This window comes from Nerophis ophidion, linkage group LG03 (genome assembly GCF_033978795.1).
Source record: "Nerophis ophidion isolate RoL-2023_Sa linkage group LG03, RoL_Noph_v1.0, whole genome shotgun sequence".
Classification (NCBI taxonomy): Eukaryota; Metazoa; Chordata; class Actinopteri; order Syngnathiformes; family Syngnathidae; genus Nerophis; species Nerophis ophidion.
In genome coordinates this window covers 19,704,853-19,726,039 of record NC_084613.1, presented here as the reverse complement: position 1 = coordinate 19,726,039, position 21,187 = coordinate 19,704,853, and the positions used below count along the sequence as shown (strand labels likewise).

General features: G+C 37.8%; 1 protein-coding gene across 1 annotated transcript in view; it reads right to left on the bottom strand.

The window, feature by feature from the left end:
- The window catches only part of hsd17b12a (hydroxysteroid (17-beta) dehydrogenase 12a), a 68,287-nt gene extending 55,295 nt beyond the window's left edge, over nucleotides 1–12,992 (bottom strand). Inside the window, exon 1 of the mRNA XM_061894523.1 lies at nucleotides 12,662–12,992. Within this exon, the coding sequence (XP_061750507.1) occupies nucleotides 12,662–12,839 (178 nt within the window). The 5' untranslated portion in view covers nucleotides 12,840–12,992. The remainder of the gene's footprint in view (nucleotides 1–12,661) is intronic.
- Between the last annotated feature and the right edge of the window lie 8,195 nt (nucleotides 12,993–21,187).

Here is a 21,187-nt window from a genome sequence, read left to right as displayed (position 1 = left end):
ATAGAGCGAATTCCAACACCTCCATCGTTAGCTGACTTCTGGTAACGTTTCTTTACAATTTAGAATGCATAAAAAAAGCAAAACACGTGTTCTTGTCTCACATTAGGATTGTAAATTATAGGCAAAATTGCAAAAAATTGCAGTTCCCCTTTACAACACCAAAAAGAGATGCTGGGCTTTTATAAAACATGTTTGACGCTAAAAACAAGTCATACTATTTGAATTACTATTAGAATAATAAGTCAACTACATTTTATTCAACTCTGTTCAAATCAATGGACTTCCGCGATATTCCTACTTGTTCCAGTGTATACCAATTTTTTCTCCCGCATTCCTTTTTCGCAAATTAGATATATTCTATTTGGAGTAAAAAGACTCACATGGTTACAAAACAATATTTGCAGGTACCCAAATCGTCAGGAGGATTAGCACTACCAAACTTTAGATTTTATTGCTGGGCCACCAACATTATAATTTTTAAATATTGCCTGTAATATGAAACATTTGATCCTCCTCTGTTACAGCCTGGTTATGGAGGCTAACTCAACTAAACCGGTATTTCTTAGGGCTGTGGTTCACTCTCTTATTCACTCTTCAACTTCCAAGATGACGAAAAATCCAATAATAAAGACCTCATTCAGAAATTGGGTTCAGTTTAAGTGCTATTTTGGTTGACAGACTATTTCTAGTCTTGCACCCATCACTGCTAACCTTGCTTTCCCTCCCTGTCTTGTCGAGGGTCAAGTCTGGGGATCAACAGCATTAAAGAGTTACACATTGACAACACTTTTGCTTCTTTCCGGCAACTTTGAGTTAATTTTATTCCATAATCAACACTTTTTTTGTTGTTTTAGTTTTGTTTGTGATACTTTCCCTCGCTTTCCAGATTCACCGACTGACAGTTTTAGATAAGTTTCTGACGCCGCTTCAAACTTTAAAAAAGGATCAATTACACTTATTTATAATAAAATTTTTGGGGTAGTCCTTTTGTAATTTTCTCTGAGTAAATCCGAAAATAATCTTACAGAATTCGCTACTTTGGTGGCTCGAAGACTTAGTGTGCTTAATTGGAATGCAACAGTGCTTCCTTTAAGATGTTCTTTATTTTGTCAAACTGAAGAAGGTTAGGCTGACATTAAAAGGTTGTTCTGTGAAGTTTCTGGAAATACGGGGTGGTTTTCTAAAATATGTAAAAAACTGATGTCAAATTTAACCCCGATTGAAAAGTAATTGAAATGTAGATTATAGCTGTGTTGCATATGACATCACATTTGTTTTTCTTCCTGGTGGCTTGATTCGCACGATGGTTAAGCAACTTGAGTTCAGCATTAAAACAAGTGAGAGTGTGTGTAGAGTTTGAGCAGAAAATGTCGTATCGCTGGTCTGTTCTTGGGTGTTTCAGTCATTCAAATAGAGAGATAGGAAAGAGCTTTCATAGAATCCCGAAAAAAGTGGTTCATAAAAGGTCAGGAAAATAAACAAAAGTGCCTTGAAGAAAATGGCTCTTAGAAATATGACTTTCATCATGCTTGTGTCTACAGTTATCACTTTGTAAAATGTTTGTTTGAACATTTGATCTGTTTCAAAAACATTCTGTGATGCAATGGAGTTTATTCTCTACTACAGTGGTCCCCAACCTTTTTGTATCCGCGGACCGGTCAACTCTTAATAATTTGTCCCGCGGCCCGGGGGGTTGGGAGGGCGGGTGACCTTTTTTTTTTTTCTTGTCATTAAAAAGGGACGTTTTTGTCATAAAAAAGGGAGGTTTTTGTGGTTGGTGCACTGATTGTAAGTGTATATTGTGTTTTTAATGTTGATTTAATAAAGACATTTTTTTATTTTTATTTTTTAAATAAAAATGAATAAAAAATTCTTCTGAGCCGGGTGGTTGGGGACCACTGCTCTACTATATTAGTAGTGTTTAAGAGCAGAAATAATCGTAAAAAAAGGACAAGAGGTCGCATTAATTTGTGTTTGTGGTGGCTGTGGCTAAATATAACTACAAAGACCTGCTTGTGCAAATAAACTAGCGTCATGTTAAGTCCTATTAATAAATATTTTAACTGTTGGTCCAACCCTCTGTATTTTTTTTAACTCGATTTTAATAACCGCAACTAAAAGGAAAGGAAAACCAAGTGCTTCATTCCACACGGATGATCACATTGTAATGCCTTTAGTGATATTTGTTAGCATGAAGAAAATATCCTTAATAGTATTCATAAACTAGATGAATACATCTGTGATAGACTCAACAGTATGTACTGAATCTTAATATCGCTAGCAAACATTGCGGAACAACAGGGACATCGAAAGCCAAATAATGACAAAATATGAACCATAAACAATAATGACAAAATATGAACCATAAAAACAACTGCAGACCTCAATTGTAGACAATACTAATATTGGTAGCAGGAAATCCACTGCAAACAAACTTATCCTTTTTCTCAATAGTGTCACAATCACAGCAGCACCAAACTTGTTATGTCAACCAAATATGTTACTTAGCGATGCACGAATAAGTCCAACTTTTTTTTTTTACGGATTAATGTTTAAATTTGTGGACCCCTCAGATGTACAGACATGTTTTCTTCTCTGAATCCTTGTGAGTGACAAATGAAATGAGGTCGCAGCGGGCAGTAACGTCTTGCTGATGATAAAAGGTTTAAATCTTTCAAAAATATATTTTTCTTAAGCGTGTATAAATCCTCTACATCCTATTTTAAATATTTTTGTTCATGATCGCTTTTTTATTTGCCTCTAAACCAGGGGTGCCCATTACGTCGATCGCGAGCTACCAGTCAACCGCGGGGGGCGTGTCAGTCGATCTCCAGCCAGGCTTTTAAAAAAAATAGACCTAAAAATTAGTGATCATCAATCTTCACCAAGACGTCACTTAAATGACATTCACGGTACCGGAGGGTCTTGTGAGATGATGCTGGCTGCTGAAAGATCATTATTATTAAAAATGACCGAGAGGAAGGCGAGAAACACTTTTTATTTCAACAGACTCTCGCGCCGTACCTTCCGTCAAAACTCTAAAGGCCGACTGCACATTTCCTATCTTCACAATAAAAGCCCTGCTTCATGCTGCTTGCGCTAACTAAATACAGAGTCTCGGAAAACCGGCGTGCACAAGCGATCCCTCAGAAAGCCGGCGTGCACAAGTGATGTGCACGCCAGCTTTCCGAGATTCTTATTTTGTTAGCGCAGGCAGCATGAAGCAGGGCTTTTATTGTGAAGATAGGAAATGTGCAGTCGGCCTTTAGAGTTTTGACGGAAGGTACGGCGCGAGAGTCTGTTGAAATAAAAAGTGTTTCTCGCCTTCCTCTCGGTCATTTTTCATAATAATGAACTGGCAGCAGCCAGCGTCATCTCACAAGACCCTCGGGTGCCGTGAATGTCAATCAAGCAAGCTACGGAATTTGCCGCCAATGTTTTTCTTGTGAAGTGTATGGAAGCTGGATGAATTAGATGCCAAAAACCAACCACTTTCATGTGGTATTGTACAGAAAGGACAACTTTTTTTCTCCTCCATTTGAAAATGTGGGCGTTATCATCATTACTGTCTGATTCCAATCAATGCAAGTCATCAGAATCAGGTAATACACCAACTTATATTCTTGTCTTCGTGAAAGAAAGACATCTATATGTGTTACACATGCTTGTATTATCATTAAACACATTTAACTTGTTTACAAAAATGTCTCTTTCATAAATAAATTAATATAAATGATATATATAAATGAGGTAGATCCCCTCGAGTTGGTCAATTGAAAAGTAGCTCGCCTGCAGAAAAAGTGTGGGCACCCCTGCTCTAAACCATTCAAAATACCGCCAAATCTGCACCGATTCGGGTAAATCAACAGTAGCCTAATGAGGCTCTAGACAGGGGGTCGGGGACCCTGACTGCAAGCTAATCAATGCTAACATGCTAGTTAGGCTAGCTGTATGTACATATTGCATCATTATGCCTCGTTGGTAGGTATATTTCCATCCATTGTCTACTGCTTGTCCCTTTCGGGGTTGCTGGAGCCTATCTCAGCTGCATTCAGACAGAAGGCGGGGTACAATCTGGACAAGTCGCCACCTCATCGCAGGGCCGACACAGATAGACAGACAACATTCACACTCACATTCACACTCTAGGGCCAATTTAGTGTTGCCAATCAACCTATCCCCAGATGCATGGCTTTGGAGGTGGGAGGAAGTCAGAGTATACGAAGAGAACCCACGTAGTCACGGGGAGAACACGCAAACTCCGCACAGAAAGATCCCAAGCCCAGCTCATTCAATTTCCTTTACTTATGTCCGTGCCAAGTTGTTCCAGACCACAGCTAACGTTACCCAGCTTGCCAAAGATTGTAATAAATCCATTAGAAGTAGACAGCCTACCATTTCCTTTAACTTGGACACACACATCTATACATTTGGCCATTCTAAGCCAGTCATTTCCAGGAGTTATATCCCCCTCTGAGAAGCCTCTGTTTTACTGTTTCCCATTGTTACAAAAATGTGTAGAAGAAATATTAAATTTCAACAGTTCTGTCAACAAAGATTTGCGAAACAGTCATTTTAATAGTAGGCTAATAGAGCTACTATAGACATCATGTGTTGTCTTCATTATAACTCACATGTGTCCTGGGCATGATGTTAAAGTGCATCCGGCAGTGGAAGCTCCTCTATGGGGGTCTTGGGGCACTAGGGGGTTAACCCCTTAACAGTCTGCCCACGTTAAACAAAGTCACGCACAGGCATCCTCTATAAAAGGGGTACCTCCTACCAGGAGGCTAGTCATACTCGTTTCGAGTACAAACCCTGTTTCCATATGAGTTGGGAAATTGTGTTAGATGTAAATATAAACGGAATACAATGATTTGCAAATCATTTTCAACCCATATTCAGTTGAATATGCTACAAAGACAACATATTTGATGTTCAAACTGATAAACATTTTTTTTTTTGCAAATAATCATTAACTTTAAAATTTTATGCTAGCAACACATGACAAAGAAGTTGGGAAAGGTGGAATTAAATACTGATAAAGTTGAGGAATGCTCATCAAACACTTATTTGGAACATCCCACCGGTGTGCAGGCTAATTGGGAACAGGTGGGTGCCATGATTGGGTATAAAAACAGCTTCCATGAAATGCTAAGTCAATCACAAACAAGGATGGGGTGAGGGTCACCAATTTGTAAGCAAATTTTCGAACAGTTTTAGAACAACATTTCTCAACGAGCTATTGCAAGGAATTTAGGGATTTTACCATCTACGGTCCGTAAAATCATCAAAAGGTTCAGAGAATCTGGAGAAATCACTGCACGTGATGATACTACGGACCTTTGATCCCTCAGCCGGTACTGCATTAAAAAAACGACATCAGTGTGTAAACGATATCACCACATGGGCTCAGGAACACTTCATAAAACCACTGTCAGTAACTATAGTTGGTCGCTACATCTGTAAGTGCAAGTTAAAACTCTACTATGCAAAGCCAAAGCCATTTATCAACAAGACAAAGGAATGCCGCCGGCTTCTCTAGGCCCGAGCTCAACTAAGATGGACTGATGCAAAGTGGAAAAGTATTCTGTGGTCGGACGAGTCCACATTTCAAATTATTTTTGGAAACTGTGGACGTGGTGACCTCCAGAACAAAGGAAAATAACCATCCCGATTGTTATAGGCACAAAGTTCAAAAGCAAGCATCTGTGATGGTATGGGGGTGTATTAGTGCACAAGGCATGGGTAACTTACACATCTGTGAAGGCACCATTAATGCTGAATGGTCCATACAGGTTTTGGAGCAACATATGTTGTCATTCAAGCAACGTTATCATGGATGACCCTGCTTAATTCAGCAAAACAATGCCAAGCCACGTGTTACAACAGCGTGGCTTTGTAGTAAAAGAGTGCGGGTACTTTCCTGGCCCGCCTGCAGTCCAGACATGTCTCCCATCGAAAATGTGTGGCGCATTATGAAGCGTAAAATAAGAATTGCTGTACATCAAGCAAGAACGGTAAAGATTCTACTTTCAAAGTTTTAACAAATAGTTTCCTCAGTTCCCAAACATTTATTGAGTGTTGTTGAAAGAAAATGTGGTGTAACACAGTGGTGATCATGCACTTTCCCAACTACTTTGGCAAGTGTTGCAGCCATGAAATTCTAAGTTAATTATTATTTGCAAAAAATAAAAAATAAAGTTTATGAGTTTGAACATCAAATATCTTGTCTTTGTAGTGCATTCAATTGAATATGGGTTGAAAATGATTTGCAAATCATTGTATTGCGTTTATATTTACATCTAACACAATTTCCCAACTCATATGGAAACAGGGTTTGTATGACTAGGCTTTTAATTTTTTGCAGCTCCAGAAGGATTTTTTTGTATTTTTAGTCCAATGTGACTCGTTCAACATTTTGGGTTGCCGACCCCTGTCCTAGACCATCACCTGAAACCCGAAAGCACACGAATGAGACTCTGGGTCACACGATTGTAACCCAGCTATTGTTGAGCTTTTTGTCAGCTTTTGTGTATTGCTGCACCGTGTTGGGGACATTCAGCAGTGGCTTCATGTCAATATTAGCCTGTACTTATTCGACTGGTGCAGGATTTTTTTTATTTTCTTTTGTGGGCGGAAAAAAAACAACATTTGACATGTGTTGATTGTGTATTTAGAAAAACAAAAACAAATAAATGTTAAAAAATGAAGAAGTCAACTATATATCTACACAAACATGCAAGAGACACAGATGGTGTGTGTGTGTGTTGCTGGGGGAAGCCGCTTTGACTCATGCTGCAGTACTACGGTTTGACCACTTGGAGTCGCCTGGGGTGAAAAAGGGGAAGGCTGAGGAAGGAAAATCCTTGCTGTTCATTGCTGAGCTGCAGCGCGCACACACACACACACACACACACACACACTTAAAGACGCGCTGACAAACCAGTTTGACTTGTGTACACTTTAAAAGGCTGACGTTATGCGGTCAACAGCTAACGACAGAACGGATTTACATAAGTATTGCTGGTGTGTAGCATTAATGCCAAGAATGTGGTTTCTAAGCCACAATGCCACCAAGCAGTGTGGATGCCACTATCAGGGATTATTCTAAATTTGGGTCTTCCTTTTGTGGGCCGTTGCGAAACCACAGACGGAAAAGCTGGAGTGGCACAGCCTGCATGTTTACTATTCAGGAAGGAGTAGGTGGAAGAAAGCCTCCCTTGACCTCCACGACAGGTCGCGCCAGCGTCCCGACAGGACAAACTGGTGCATCAGGTCTGACCAGGCGGGACCAGAAAGCCCGTTGCAACGCAGCTATCTTCTCAGCATCTGACGCCGCTTCCAGTCTGAGCCTGCAGGCAAGTCCTTTCCGTTTTCGGCGAGTGCCGTTTGAGCTTGACTAAAGGTTAGCGACCACGACCACCATGGAAACCACTTTTGATCACCTTGCTTGAGCCTGTTTTCATTCAGCCATGAACTGAATTCAGAACGGCTGTGGTGTTGTCGCCCCACATTTTACACCCCCAAATCAATCCAATTTGATTAGTCAGCAGGTTTTTTTGCACATGCGAGGACTTTGTCATGAAATCCCCTTTAGGTAATGAGCTTGTTGATGCGCAATGTGAACACAAACCTCAAGTGGATCAAAAAAAAAAAAAACTGGGTACGGTTTCACATGAAATCAGAATGCAAATTCACAACAAAAGAAGAAATGAGCCTCATTTGAAAAGTAACTCGAAGCCAAAACACACTTAAAGCCTGTTTATATTTGCTCATATTGTGAATTCACTTAAAACTGGAGTCATTTCTGTTCCAGGGTTAGAGTTCAAAACAATTACGGCAGAGTGAATCCAGACTGCTTTGTGTTCATATTGGATATCAGAAGTGGTTTGATTCACTACGGTACACACTGTATTCCAACTAGAACTCAAGTGGATCAGAAAAAGAACTGAACTCTGTTTCACATGAATCCCAATGTGAATGCACAAAAAAGATGGTTTTCTATGTTTTGGTCATTTTGTGCCCATTTAACTGTTTATATTTGTTTACATGGTGAATTCACTTGAAACTGGAGCCAATGATGTTCTGGGTCAAAGTTCAAAACAATTAAGGCAAAGTGAATCCAGACTATTTTGCGTTCATATTGAACATCAGAAGTGGTGTTAATTGCTACTGTAAACACTGTATTCCAGCTAGACCTGAAGTGGTTTAGAACTACGACCGGATTGTGTTTCACATGAAATCACAATGTCTGTGCACACAAATAGGAATTTTTTATTTTACTTTAGGGGTTTATTTTGTGCCCATTTGAAAAGTATATCAAAAGCCCAACCACACTTAGAGCAGCCACAAAAGTTAACACCTGATCTAGTTTTATTTCTATTTGATTTTATAGGAGCCATTTAAAAAAAACATATTTAAAAAGTCACTTAAAGCCTGTTAAAATGTTATGAACACATTGTTTTTAATTTTCCTCAGGGAACTTTCCTGAAGGAATCAATAAAGTACTATCTATCTATCTATCTATCTGAATGCACTTGTAACTGTAGCCAATTTTGTTTCTGAGTCAAATTTCAAAAGAATTAAGCCAAAGTGAATCAAGACTGCTTTGTGTTCATATTGGACATCAGAAATCGGTGTGAATTGTTACTGCACACACTGTATTCTAATTTGACCTCAAGTGGATCATAAAAAGAACTAAATTCTGTTCCACATGAAATCACATTGTGAATGCTCAAAGGTTTTTTGGGTTGATTTCGTGCATATTTGAAAAGTATCTCAAAGCCAAACAACACTTAAAGCAGCCCAAAAAGTTAACACCTGAGCTGGTTTTGTTTCTGGGCCAAAGTTCAAAACAATTAGAGCAGAGTGAATGCAGACTGCTTTGTTTTCATATTGGAAATATAAGCGGTGTGAACTGCTTCTGTACACACTGTATTCAAATAAGACCTGAAGTGGATTATAGAAATAACTGAGCTCTTTTTACCACAAGTAAATCATTTTGAGCAAATTAAAAAAGTAACTCACAGCAAAAACACGCTTAAAGTGGACCAAAAAGTGACAAATGATTTATATTCGTACACATTATGAATCCTCTTGTAACTGAAGTCAATTTGGTTTCTGGACCACAGTTTAAAATGTGGATACGCACAAGAAATGTTGCTTTTTCTGGTCATTTTGAACTCAATGGAAAAATACCTACATGCCAAAACACATTTTAAGCGGACCAAAAAGTCAACAAAGACCATTTATTATTTGTTCACATAGACAATTTACTTGTGAACAGAGCAAAATCTCTTTCTAGATCACATACAATCAATACAAAGCAAAGTGGATCCAAACTGCTTTCATATTGAACATCAAAAGTGGTGTGAATTGCTTCTGTCCACACTGTATTCCAAATCCGATCAAAAATAGATCTGAAAAAAAAATTGGGGGGTCCTGTTGTATGAACTCACAATGTAAATCCCACTTTCTTTTATTTTTGGAGCTGATTTGAAAAAAAAAAACAAAAAAAAAAACTCACTATATGTGAAAACACCCTTAAAGTGGACCAAAAAGAGAACAAACAGCCAGAAAAGCCACTTTCTATTTGTTTAACGTTCTGAATTCATAACGTGATCAGAGCCCATTCAGTTTTGGGTCCACAAGCTTTGTGTTCTTTTTGGACATCAGAAGCAATGAGAATTGATTTTGCTTTTTAGTCTAAATCAGATTAAAAATGGGATCCTGTTGTATAAAATCACAATGTGAATGCCAGCTTTTTTTTTTTTTGCAGTTTTTGTAGCCTATTTGGAAAAAAAAGCCTGTTTCTGTTTGTTAGAATTTTGAATTAATTTGCAAATGAAGCAAAGTCTCTTTCGAGTACACGAGTCAATACAAAGAAAAGTGAATTCAAACTGCTTTGTGTTTATTTTGGATATCAGAAGAAATGTAAATTACTTCTGTACACATTGTAGGCCGAATTACATTAAAAAGGGGATCCTGTTGTATAAAATAATGTGAATCTCAACCTCTTTTTTCGCAGTTTTTGGAGCAGATTTGAAAAAAGCCTGTTTCTATTTGTTCACATTTTTAATTTTTTTCTTTTTTTTTTTTAAATGAAGCCAAGTCTCTCTCTGGTCCACAAGTCAGTACAAGGCGAAGTTAATTCAGACTGCTTTGTGTTAATTTCGTACATATTGTAGTCAAAAATCACATTGTATAAAATCACAATGTGAATCCCGTCTATTTTTTGTGCAGATTTTGGAGCTGATTGAAAAAAAAAGCCTGCTTCTATTTGTTCACATTTTGAATTATTTGTAAATGGAGCAACGTCTCATTCTGGTCCACAAGTCAATACAAGACAAAAGTGTTCATATTAGACGTCAGAATCGGGATTAGACCAGGTTTAAAAAAAAAAAAAAAAGACGACCACCCAATTTAAGTTCTAATTCTGAATGTTTAAATGCCTAAAGTCTTTACTGTCATTTTGTCCTGATTACACCGATTGATGTTCCAATTCCATCCCTTTTCTACCGCTTGTCCTTTTCGGGGTGAAGGGGGGTGCTTGAGCCTACCTCACCTGCATTCAGGCGGAAGGGGGGATTGTACATGGTAATTAGGATTTGTTTTATATATTATATAAAAATATAATATATCAGTATATATTATATACTGTATATAATATGTAAACATTAGATATATGTTATATTGCTACTATGGTACATCTTGAATCTACTTAACACCTGCATTATCCTTTCCATCCTTACCCTTTCCATCCTTTGAAACTGAGCTACTGTGTGGAACAATTTCCTTTGTGGATCAATAAAGTTTGTCTGAATCTAATATTTTGCACTTTCTGCCCAATACTTTATTTCAACTGAAGCTTAGAGGTGACAGAGCTTTCGCCGCTGCTGCTCCCAAGCTCTGGAACAACCTACCTCTGAGTGTTAGACAAGCCTCCTCTCTTCCTGTTTTTAAATCTCTCTTAAAAACATACTTTTATTCCTTGGCTTTTAACACTGAGTGATATCCATCCTGCAATGGCGCCCCATTATGCAGACTGGGCACTGGCCGAGAGTGGAGTCGGCTCTCTTGGTTACTTTGTTGGGTCTCGTCCTGTCTCTGGCCATGCTCCCTCCACCCCAGCGGACGATGGCGTGGAACACCGCAGAGGCCACCACAGTATATGTTTCTTTTAATTTTAATTCATAGCTGTATGTAGAAGTGGCTGGTTGTATCAGCTGCTTTAATGTCTTTTATGTCCTTTGTCTTCTTTGATGTTTCCGTCTTACACACATGTAAGAGGGATGTGTACTATGGCTATGAGTTGTTGTTTTTTTCCCTTGGCCTCAGTCTGGACCCCCACTCCAGGGCCCAGGCTTAGACCGATTTTTTATTTTATTTTATTGTTCTATATTTTTCTCCCATTCCCCCCCACTTGTTTACCTGTATCTCACCTTTTTTTGTAAGGGGCGCTGGAAGCCGGCAGACCAGTCAGCGATCCTGTTCTGTCTCCCTGTAATGTTTGTCTAATCTTGAATGGGATTGTGCTGAATATTTTAATTTTCCTGAAGGAACTCTCCTGTAGTGAAGTGAAGTGAATTATATTTATATAGCGCTTTTCTCTAGTGACTCAAAGCGCTTTACATAGTGAAACCCAATATCTAAGTTACATTTTTAAACCAGTGTGGGTGGCACTGGGAGCAGGTGGGTAAAGTGTCTTGCCCAAGGACACAACAGCAGTGACTAGGATGGCAGAAGCAGGGATTGAACCTGCAACCCTCAAGTTCTACCAACCGAGCTATACTGCCTGTAGGAAGAAATAAAGTACTATCTAATCTAATCTAAATAAAGTTGATTTGATTTCAACTAACTGGGGAAGAACCATGTGACTTCTCTTATCCAATCAGAGAAGAGTACAGGGTGAAAACACAATTAAATAGCCGATTGAATGATATGCAAAGCAAACTCAAAACATGTCGAGTAATGGAGTGCAACAATAGGCATCTCCAATGACGATGATGAGTTCAAGTGCAGTGGGAGAACGGAGAGGCGTGTGCGTGTTCAGCGCTCCCATCAGGCCAACGGATGACGAAGCGCTGAAAAAGTGCATGACTCATCGATGTGCGCAAAATCAGGGACATTACAAAAGAATGCGCATTCGTTAATTCGGGCACATTCACGCAAGCCCTGCTACGAAATGTGAAAAAAAAGAAAAAAAAAATCAAATTACTACATTTCAGAACGTTTCTTGTCTCTACAGTCAAAGACCACGTCAGAGGATGATGGAAGTAAAAGTGCGCACTATTTTTTTTCTCATGGAGAAGTGGGTCAAACCCACAGCCGCGAAAAAAAATAAATAAATAAAAATAAAGTAGCACATTTAAATTTGACTAGAAAAATGTTAAAATTAAATGTAGGTCAGGTTTTTACAGCAGCAGCAGCAGGTGACTGTCGACTAACGTGAGGACTTCATGGGGGTCAAAAGTGCGCAATTTGGGAGTTAATGAGGGCCAAAAATCACCCAAGTGCACCGAATGACCATCACGTTGCCAGCCAATCAGCTTCCGGTACGAAACAACAGCAAACACACAAAATATTCATCACAAACTCGCAAGTTTGTGGACATTTACAGTGCACCTGTGTGTGTGTGTGTGTGGGGAGGGGGACTCACCTGCCCACTTGCCCAGCCCGGGCGAGACGAGCTGGCCGTTGCCCAGCACCCAGACCCTTAAGCCGGAGAGCAGAGCGTAGAGGAGCCACACCAGCACCGCGGCCACCGTCAACGCTCCGACCCAGCAGAGAGGCACCTCGGCCCCGCGGAGCACGTCCCCCACGCCGGATAACGTCATGGCCGGCGGTGTGTCGGTCTGTCTGGAGAGTTCACGTCCGCGCCGAAGTCGTGTAACACGCCTGTAATTTCCACGCCTTCACCGTGGGAGAGCGGCTTTATAAGGAGGTTGTAGCATCGCGCTCCTCCACCTCCCGCCCCCGCCGACACTGGCAGAGCTTGATTTTTTTTGGGGGGGGGGGACATGGCGACGCCCACTTGCCCTCTCCCGGCCGCGCCTTCTCCGCGTCTATTGGCCGTGCGAGCCGCCTGTCAAGCATGTCCTGGCTTCTCATTGGCGTACTGGCACGTCGCTCAAAAGCGCACCGAGCAGGGCGAGTCCTAAGAGGCCGGGACCCGCCGCCATTGGGCTGTCTTCCCTCCTGGAGCAGGTCATTGGCTGACGCTGGAACAGGTTTGCCGGTTTCTGTCCGGCTTACGAAACCCTCCCGAAGCACCTTTATGAATGAAAGCAGGCTTTCCAGCGCTGATTGGCTAGAGATAGCCAGTCTGTGATGGCGTCACTGAGCTACCCGGATATGAGTCATCCATCCATCCATTCCTACCGCTTATTCCCTTAGGGGTCATGAGGGGCGCTGGTGCCTATCTCAGCTACAATCGGGCGGAAGGCGGTGTACACCCTGGACAAGTCGCCACCTCATCGCAGGGCCAACACAGATAAACAGACAACATTCACACTCACATTCACACACTAGGGCCAATTTAGTGTTGCCAATTAAAGGCCTACTGAAACCCACTACTACCCACCACACAGTATGATAGTTTATATATCAATGATGAAATATTAACATTGCAACACATGCCAATACGGTCTTTTTAGTTTACTAATTTTAAATTTCGTTGGACTTTTTTCTTGAAAACATGTACGCGTGACGTCACTGGCTGTTATGAATATGAGCGCTGCACACACACACAGCTAAAAGTCCTCTGCTTGAACGGAATAATTACACAGTATTTTGGAGATCTGTGTTGCTGAATCTTTTGCAGTTTGTTCAATTATTATCAGAGAAGTCAAAGTAGAACGATGGAGTTGGGAAGCTTTAGCCTTTAGCCACACAAACCCACGGTGATTCCTTGTTTAAAATTCACGGAGTTTAAACTTTACTATGGATCACAGCGGACATGGATCCCGACCACTTGTCAACCAGCAGGTTTTGGTGAAAAAATTGTGGTTAAAAAGTCGCCTCTTACCGAATATCAGCTGAGCTTGTGCCGTCCATACAGCTGTCGTCGACTTCCCCGAGACACTGCGCGTCAACACCCGGCCGTGGACGTACACTTCCGACTATCAGGTACTGTTAAACTCACTAAAACACTAGCAACACAATAGAAAGATAAGGGATTTCCCAAAATTATCCTAGTAAATGTCTCTAAAAACATATGAATCCGTCTCAATGCAACGCGATTGCAATCGCGTTTGTTTGTTTTTTTCTAGTCCGTCGCTAGCAATATCCTCAAACACAAATCTTTCATCCTTGCTCAAATTAATGGGGAAATTGTCGTTTTCTCGGTCCGAATAGCTGTTTTTGTTGGCGGCTCCCATTAAAATCAATGTGAATATATGAGGAGCCGTCAACATGTGACGTCATCTTCTGCGACTTCCGGTAGAGGCAGGGCTTTTCTCCAGTTGCTAACTTTATTGTGGATGTTCTCTACTAAATCCTTTCAGCAAAACTATGGCAATATCGCGAAATGATCAGGTATGACACATAGAATGGACCTATGGACCTGCTATCCCCGTTTAAATAAGAAAATCTCATTTCAGAAGACCTTTAACCTATCCCCAAGGGCATCTCTTTGGAAGTGGGAGGAAGCCGGAGTACCCGGAGGGAACCCACGCATTCACGGGGAGGACATGCAAACTCCACACAGAAAGAACCCGAGCCCGGGATTGAAGCCTGACTACTCAGGACCTTCGTATTGTGAGGCAGACACACTAACCCCTCTGACACTGTGAAGTGATATGAGTCAGTTTCTTATTATTGCAGTTATCTGGTACTGTATCTAAACATGATGTAAAACACAGCATGTGCAGTATGATGATATACCATGAAATCATGCACATGTAGTACAACAGTGTCACGATAATGCAACATTAAACAAAGGGGTTGTGTGTGGTCGGGGAGGAGGGGGGGCATACAGATCCGTTATAAACATTAACACAGTGGTTCTCAAATGGGGGTATGCGTATACCTGGGGGTACTTGAAGGCAGTGGTTCTCAACCTTTTTTCAGTGATGTACCCCCTGAGAACATGTTTTTTATTCAAGTACACCCTAATCGGAGCAAAGCATTTTTGGTTGAAAAAAAGAGATAAAGAAGTAAAATACAGCACTATGTCATCAGTTTCTGATTGATTAAATTGTATAACAGTGCAAAATATTGCTAATTTGTAGTAGTCTTTCTTGAACTATTTGGAAAAATATATATAAAAATAACCCAAAACTTGTTGAAAAATAAACAAGTGATTCAATTATAAATAAAGATTTCTACACATAGAAGTAATCATCAACTTAAAGTCCCCTCTTTGGGGATTGTAATCAGAGGTGGGTAGTAACGCGCTACATTTACTCTGTTACATCTACTTGAGTAACTTTTGGGATAAATTGTACTTCTAAGAGTAGTTTTTATGCAACATACTTTTACTTTTACTATCATGTTAGACCCGCTCGACATCCATTGCTTTCCTCCTCTCTAAGGTTCTCATAGTCATCATTGTCACCGACGTCCCACTGGGTCATTATTGTCACCGATGTCCCACTGGGTGTGAGTTTTCCTTGCCCTTATGTGGGCCTACCGAGGATGTCGTGGTGGTTTGTGCAGCCCTTTGAGACACTAGTGATTTAGGGCTATATAAGTAAACATTGATTGATTGATTGACTTTTACTTGAGTATATTTATAGAGAACAAACGCTACTTTTACTCCACTCCATTTATCTACATTCAGCTCGCTACTTGCTACTTTTTTTTTATCGATCTATTAATGTTTGTTTTGGTTTCTCAATGTAAGATCTACCCATGCCTGCATTTCACCAATCACATGCAGTCACTGGTGACGTTGGACCAATCAAACAGAGCCAGGCGGTCACATGACCGTCACACGTAAAACCCGACTCAAACAAGTTGAAAAACTTATTGGGGTGTTACCATTTAGTGGTCAATTGTAGGGAATATGTACTGTATTGTGCAATCAAATAATAAAAGTTTCAATCAATCAATCAAAAGTATAAAGGAAAAAAAAACACTTTTTATTTCAACCGTACTTCCCGTCAAAAGCCTAAAGACTGATTGCACAGTTCCTGTCTTCACAATAAAAGTGCCGCTCTATCGCGCCTGCGTTAACAAAATAAGAGTCTCCGAAAGCCAGCGCAAACAAGCTAGCAAGCTATTGAGTTTGCCGCCAATGTATTTCTTGTAAAGTGTATAAAAACGAATATGGAAGCTGGACAAATAAGATGCCAAAAACCAACAAGTTTCATGTGGTATTAGACAGAAAGGAGGAACTTTTTTTTTCTCCTCGATTTGAAAACGTGGACGTTATCAGTACTGTCTGATTCCAATTAATGCAAGTCATCAGAATCAGGTAATACACCAATTTATATTCCTGTCTTCGTGAAAGATAGGAATCTATATGTTTAACATGCATGTATATTCATTAAAACACCTTTAACATGTCAACAAAAACGAAAAAATAAATAAATATAAATTATATACCGTATATATAAATTTCTGTATGTATATATATATATATATATATATATATATATATCTATATAGATATATATATATATATATGTGTATATATATATATATATATATATATATATATACTGTATATAGATATATATATATATCTATATAGATATATATATATATATATAGATATAGATATATATACATATATGATATGTGTCTGTATGTATATGTATATATATGAGGTAGATCACCTCGACTTGGTCATTTATTAAGTAATTGATTAACTTTAAAAATCTTATTGGGGTGTTACCATTTAGTGGTCAATTGTACGGAATATGTACTGTACAATCTACTAATAGAAGTTTCAATCAATCAATTAATGCTTACTGAGCCTATGGTGCTATTAAGTTATTGTGGCTCAATGTGCCTTAATTTTATTTTAATGTACTATTATTTAATATATATTATTTTTTTAGTTGCTTAAGAGATATTCCTGGCTCTGAATTTGCTCGTTGCTATTTTTATGTTTTTGTGCATTATTTGTTGCCGTAATCATTAAATAAACAGGTTACTCATCAGTTACTCAGTACTTGAGTAGTTTTTTCACAACATAATTTTTACTTTTACTCAAGTAAATATTTGGGTGACTACTCCTTACTTTTACTTGAGTAATACATCTCTAAAGTAACAGTACTCTTACTTGAGTACAATTTCTGGCTACTCTACCCACCTCTGATTGTAATAGAGATCCATCTGGATTCATGAACTTCATTCCAAACATTTCTTCACAAAAAAAGAAATCTTTAACATCAATATTTATGGAACATGTCCACAAAAAATCTTGCTGTCAACACTGAATTTTGCATTGTTGTATTTTTTTCACAGTTTATGAACTTACATTCATATTTTGTTAAAGTATTATTCAAAAATATATTTATAAATGATTTTTGAATTGTTGCTATTTTTAGAATATTTTTGAAAAATCTCACGTACCCCTTGGCATACCTTCAAGTAACCCAGGGGTATGCGTACCCCCATTTGAGAACCACTGCTTGAAAGTATGCCAAGGGGTACGTGACATTTTTATTTATTTATTCTAAAAATAGCAACAATTCAAAAATCGTTTATAAATATATTTATTGAATAATACTTCAACAAAATATGAATGTAAGTTCATAAACTGTGAAAACAAATACAACAATGCGATATTCAGTGTTGACAACTAGATTTTTTGTGGACATGTTCCATAAATATTGATGTTAAAGATTTATTTTTTTGTGAAGAAATGTTTAGAATTAAGTTGATGAATCCAGATGGATCTCTATTACAATCCCCAAAGAGGGCACTTTAAATTGATGATTACTTCTATGTGTAGAAATCTTTATCTATAATTGAATCACTTGTTTATTTTTCAACAAATTTTTAGTTATTTTTAATCTTTTTTTCCAAATAGTTCAAGAAAGACCACTACAAATGGGCAATATTTTGCAGTGTTATACAATTTAATAAATCAGAAACTGATGACATAGTGCTGTATTTTACTTCTTTATCTTTTTTTTCAACCAATAATGCTTTGCTCTGATTAGGGGGTACTTGAATTAAAAAAATGTTCACAGGGGGTACATCACTGAAAAAAGGTTGAGAAAAATTGCAATAACATTAACAGGGGGCGTGAAAAAAATGAAGTCCCCGAGAAAAATGTAACAGTGAGCAGGTTGCAAACAGCTCTTGTGATGCAATGCTTCCGGGGGGAGGGGAGTGTGAGAGGCGATAGCGTCTTTGGTGCTAGTAAACAACCATCGTTGACACATATTGATAAATAAATAAGCATTAACTTTGGAGGGACGGGGGCGTGAAAAACAAATTACGTACTGGGGGGCGTGAGAAAAAGTAACTGAGATCCACTAGATCAGGGGTGCCCACACTTTTTCTGCAGGCGAGCTACTTTTCAATTGACCAACTCGAGGGGATCTACCTCATTTATATACTGTATATCATTTATATTAATTTATTTATGAAAGAGACATTTTTGTAAACAAGTTAAATGTGTTTAATGATAATACAAGTATGTGTAACACATATAGATGTCTTTCTTTCACGAAGACAAGAATATAAGTTGGTGTATTACCTGATTCTGATGACTTGCATTGATTGGAATCAGACAGTAATGATGATAACACCCACATTTTCAAATGGATGAGAAAAAAAGTTGTCCTTTCTGTACAATACCACATGAAAGTGGTTGGTTTTTGGCATCTAATTCATCCAGCTTCCATACACTTTACAAGAAAAACATTGGCGGCAAATTCCGTAGCTTGCTTGATTGACATTCACGGCACCCGAGGGTCTTGTGAGATGACGCTGGCTGCTGCCAATTCCTTATTATGAAAAAATGACAGAGAGGAAGGCGAGAAACACTTTTTATTTCAACAGACTTTCGCGCCGTCCCTTCCGTCAAAACTCTAAAGGCCGACTGCACATTTTCTATCTTCACAATAAAAGCCCTGCTTCATGCTGCCTGCGCTAACAAAATAAGAGTCTCGGAAAGCTGGCGTGCACAAGTGATGTGCACGCCAGCTTTCAGAAAAAAAGTAACTGAGATCCACTGAATGAATTCATTTTCAAATCATCTTTCAATTAATTGATCTGGCACTCATTTAATCTGTGAACTATTTTTGACCTTACGGTAAAAAAAAAAATAAAATTGCAGTTTAATCGCTCGAATGTGTGTGTGTGTGTGTGTGTGTGTGTGTGGTGGGCGGGTGGGGGTGCTGTGAGCTGTCGGGGTAGGGGGCGAGAGGCAATACCATCACAGCATCTTTAGTGTTAGTGAACTACTATCCAGACGCACACAGAAAAATAATAAACATGATATATGATAATATACATGAAAAAAAATTATGTCCTTGCAGCCGTGTTGCCAGAATTGTACTGTAACATTGTTTTTCATAATCGTACTGTTCGATTTTTACAGTGCATTACTGTAAATTAAATAACAGTACCATTGTTATTTTCACAGTAAAAGTCAGTTTTTTCAACCCGAACCCAGTTTTTTTAATTAAAATGTACTGATATTTGATCAATGTACCTGTAGATCTGTGTACTTGAACAATATGTAACAATGAAGCCCATACAAAAAAAAATAACGCAACAAACACGACGGCTCGTTACACTCGTTAGACCCTCATCATCGTCATCATCATCATCAGTGGAGTATGTTTGTCGTCCATCAACAACGCAGAGACATCATGGTTATTTACGTGGTTTTATTTCACTATTTGTACATTCTTACAAAGATTGACATTATTTTAGCGCACGTTTGTTCCTCTCTGCCACACAATTTCATCTAAAAAAAAACAAAACATTTTTTACTTGTACATGAAATCATGTTCAAAAATACATTTTACTTGCTGCAAACTAAGTTAAGTTGTTAAAAATACATTTTACCAGCAAAGCAAGTTTAAAATTGACATTATACGTGTAAACTAAGTGGGAAAATAGACATTCCACTCGTAAACTAAGTTATACGACACATTTACTTGTAAGTCAACTTAAAAAACACATTTTAAAAACCAAAATTTTACTTGTAAATCACGTTTAAAAAATAAAATGGAACTTTATTAATTCAGTTAAAAATACATTTTACTTGTAAATCAAGTTTAAAATTGATATGATACCTGTAAGCTAAGGTAAAAAAAAAAAAACTATTCGTTAATCAGCTTAAAAAAAACATTTTACAAACCAAATATTACTCATAAAACAAGTTTTACAAATATATTTTACTTTTTTAATCAAGTTAAAAATACATTTTACTTGTAAATCAATTTTAAAAACTACATATTACATGAAAATCAAGCAAGGTGTTGATACTGAACAAAATATGCTGTACTTATAAAAGTAAAAAAAAAAAATACATTTTACTAAGAAATTATGAAAAAATATATACATTACAAAAAATGTGTGTGTATATATATATATATATATATATATATATTTTTTTTTTTTTTTTTTTTTTTTTTTTTACTTATTCAAGTTCAAAAATAAGTTTTACTTGTACACCAAGTTTAAAAAAGTACTTGTGAATTAAGTTAAAAAAAAATTAGAATTTTAATCAAGTCAGAACATTACATTTTATTTGTAATTTAAGATGAAAAACTATATTTTACTTGTTAATCAATTTTTTTTAAATACATTGTATTTGTAAATCAAGTAAAAAGACATTGTACATGTTAAACATATACATATATATACATATATGTATATATATATATATATATATATATATATATATATATATATATATATTTGACTAGTAAATCACGTTTAAAAACTATTTTTGACTTGTTAATCACATTTAAAATACATTTTAGTTCCACAGTTGCCAGTAAGAGTCCACCTTCCCTCCGACATCTGAAAACACACAAAAATGGTTTAGTTTAACACAATACTTAATTTGGGTAAAATTCCCTTTTTTCCACAGCCACAACATTTATGGTTTTGTATCTATTTTCTATCATTTCAAAATTAGATAAATGTGATCTACAATTCAGCTTTAACAAACACCATAATGTTTACTCTTGACTCCCACTTTCAGCAAGCAATATTTTTGTATTGTCCTGCTTGTACTGAAAAGTGTTTCTAATATTTTGTATGA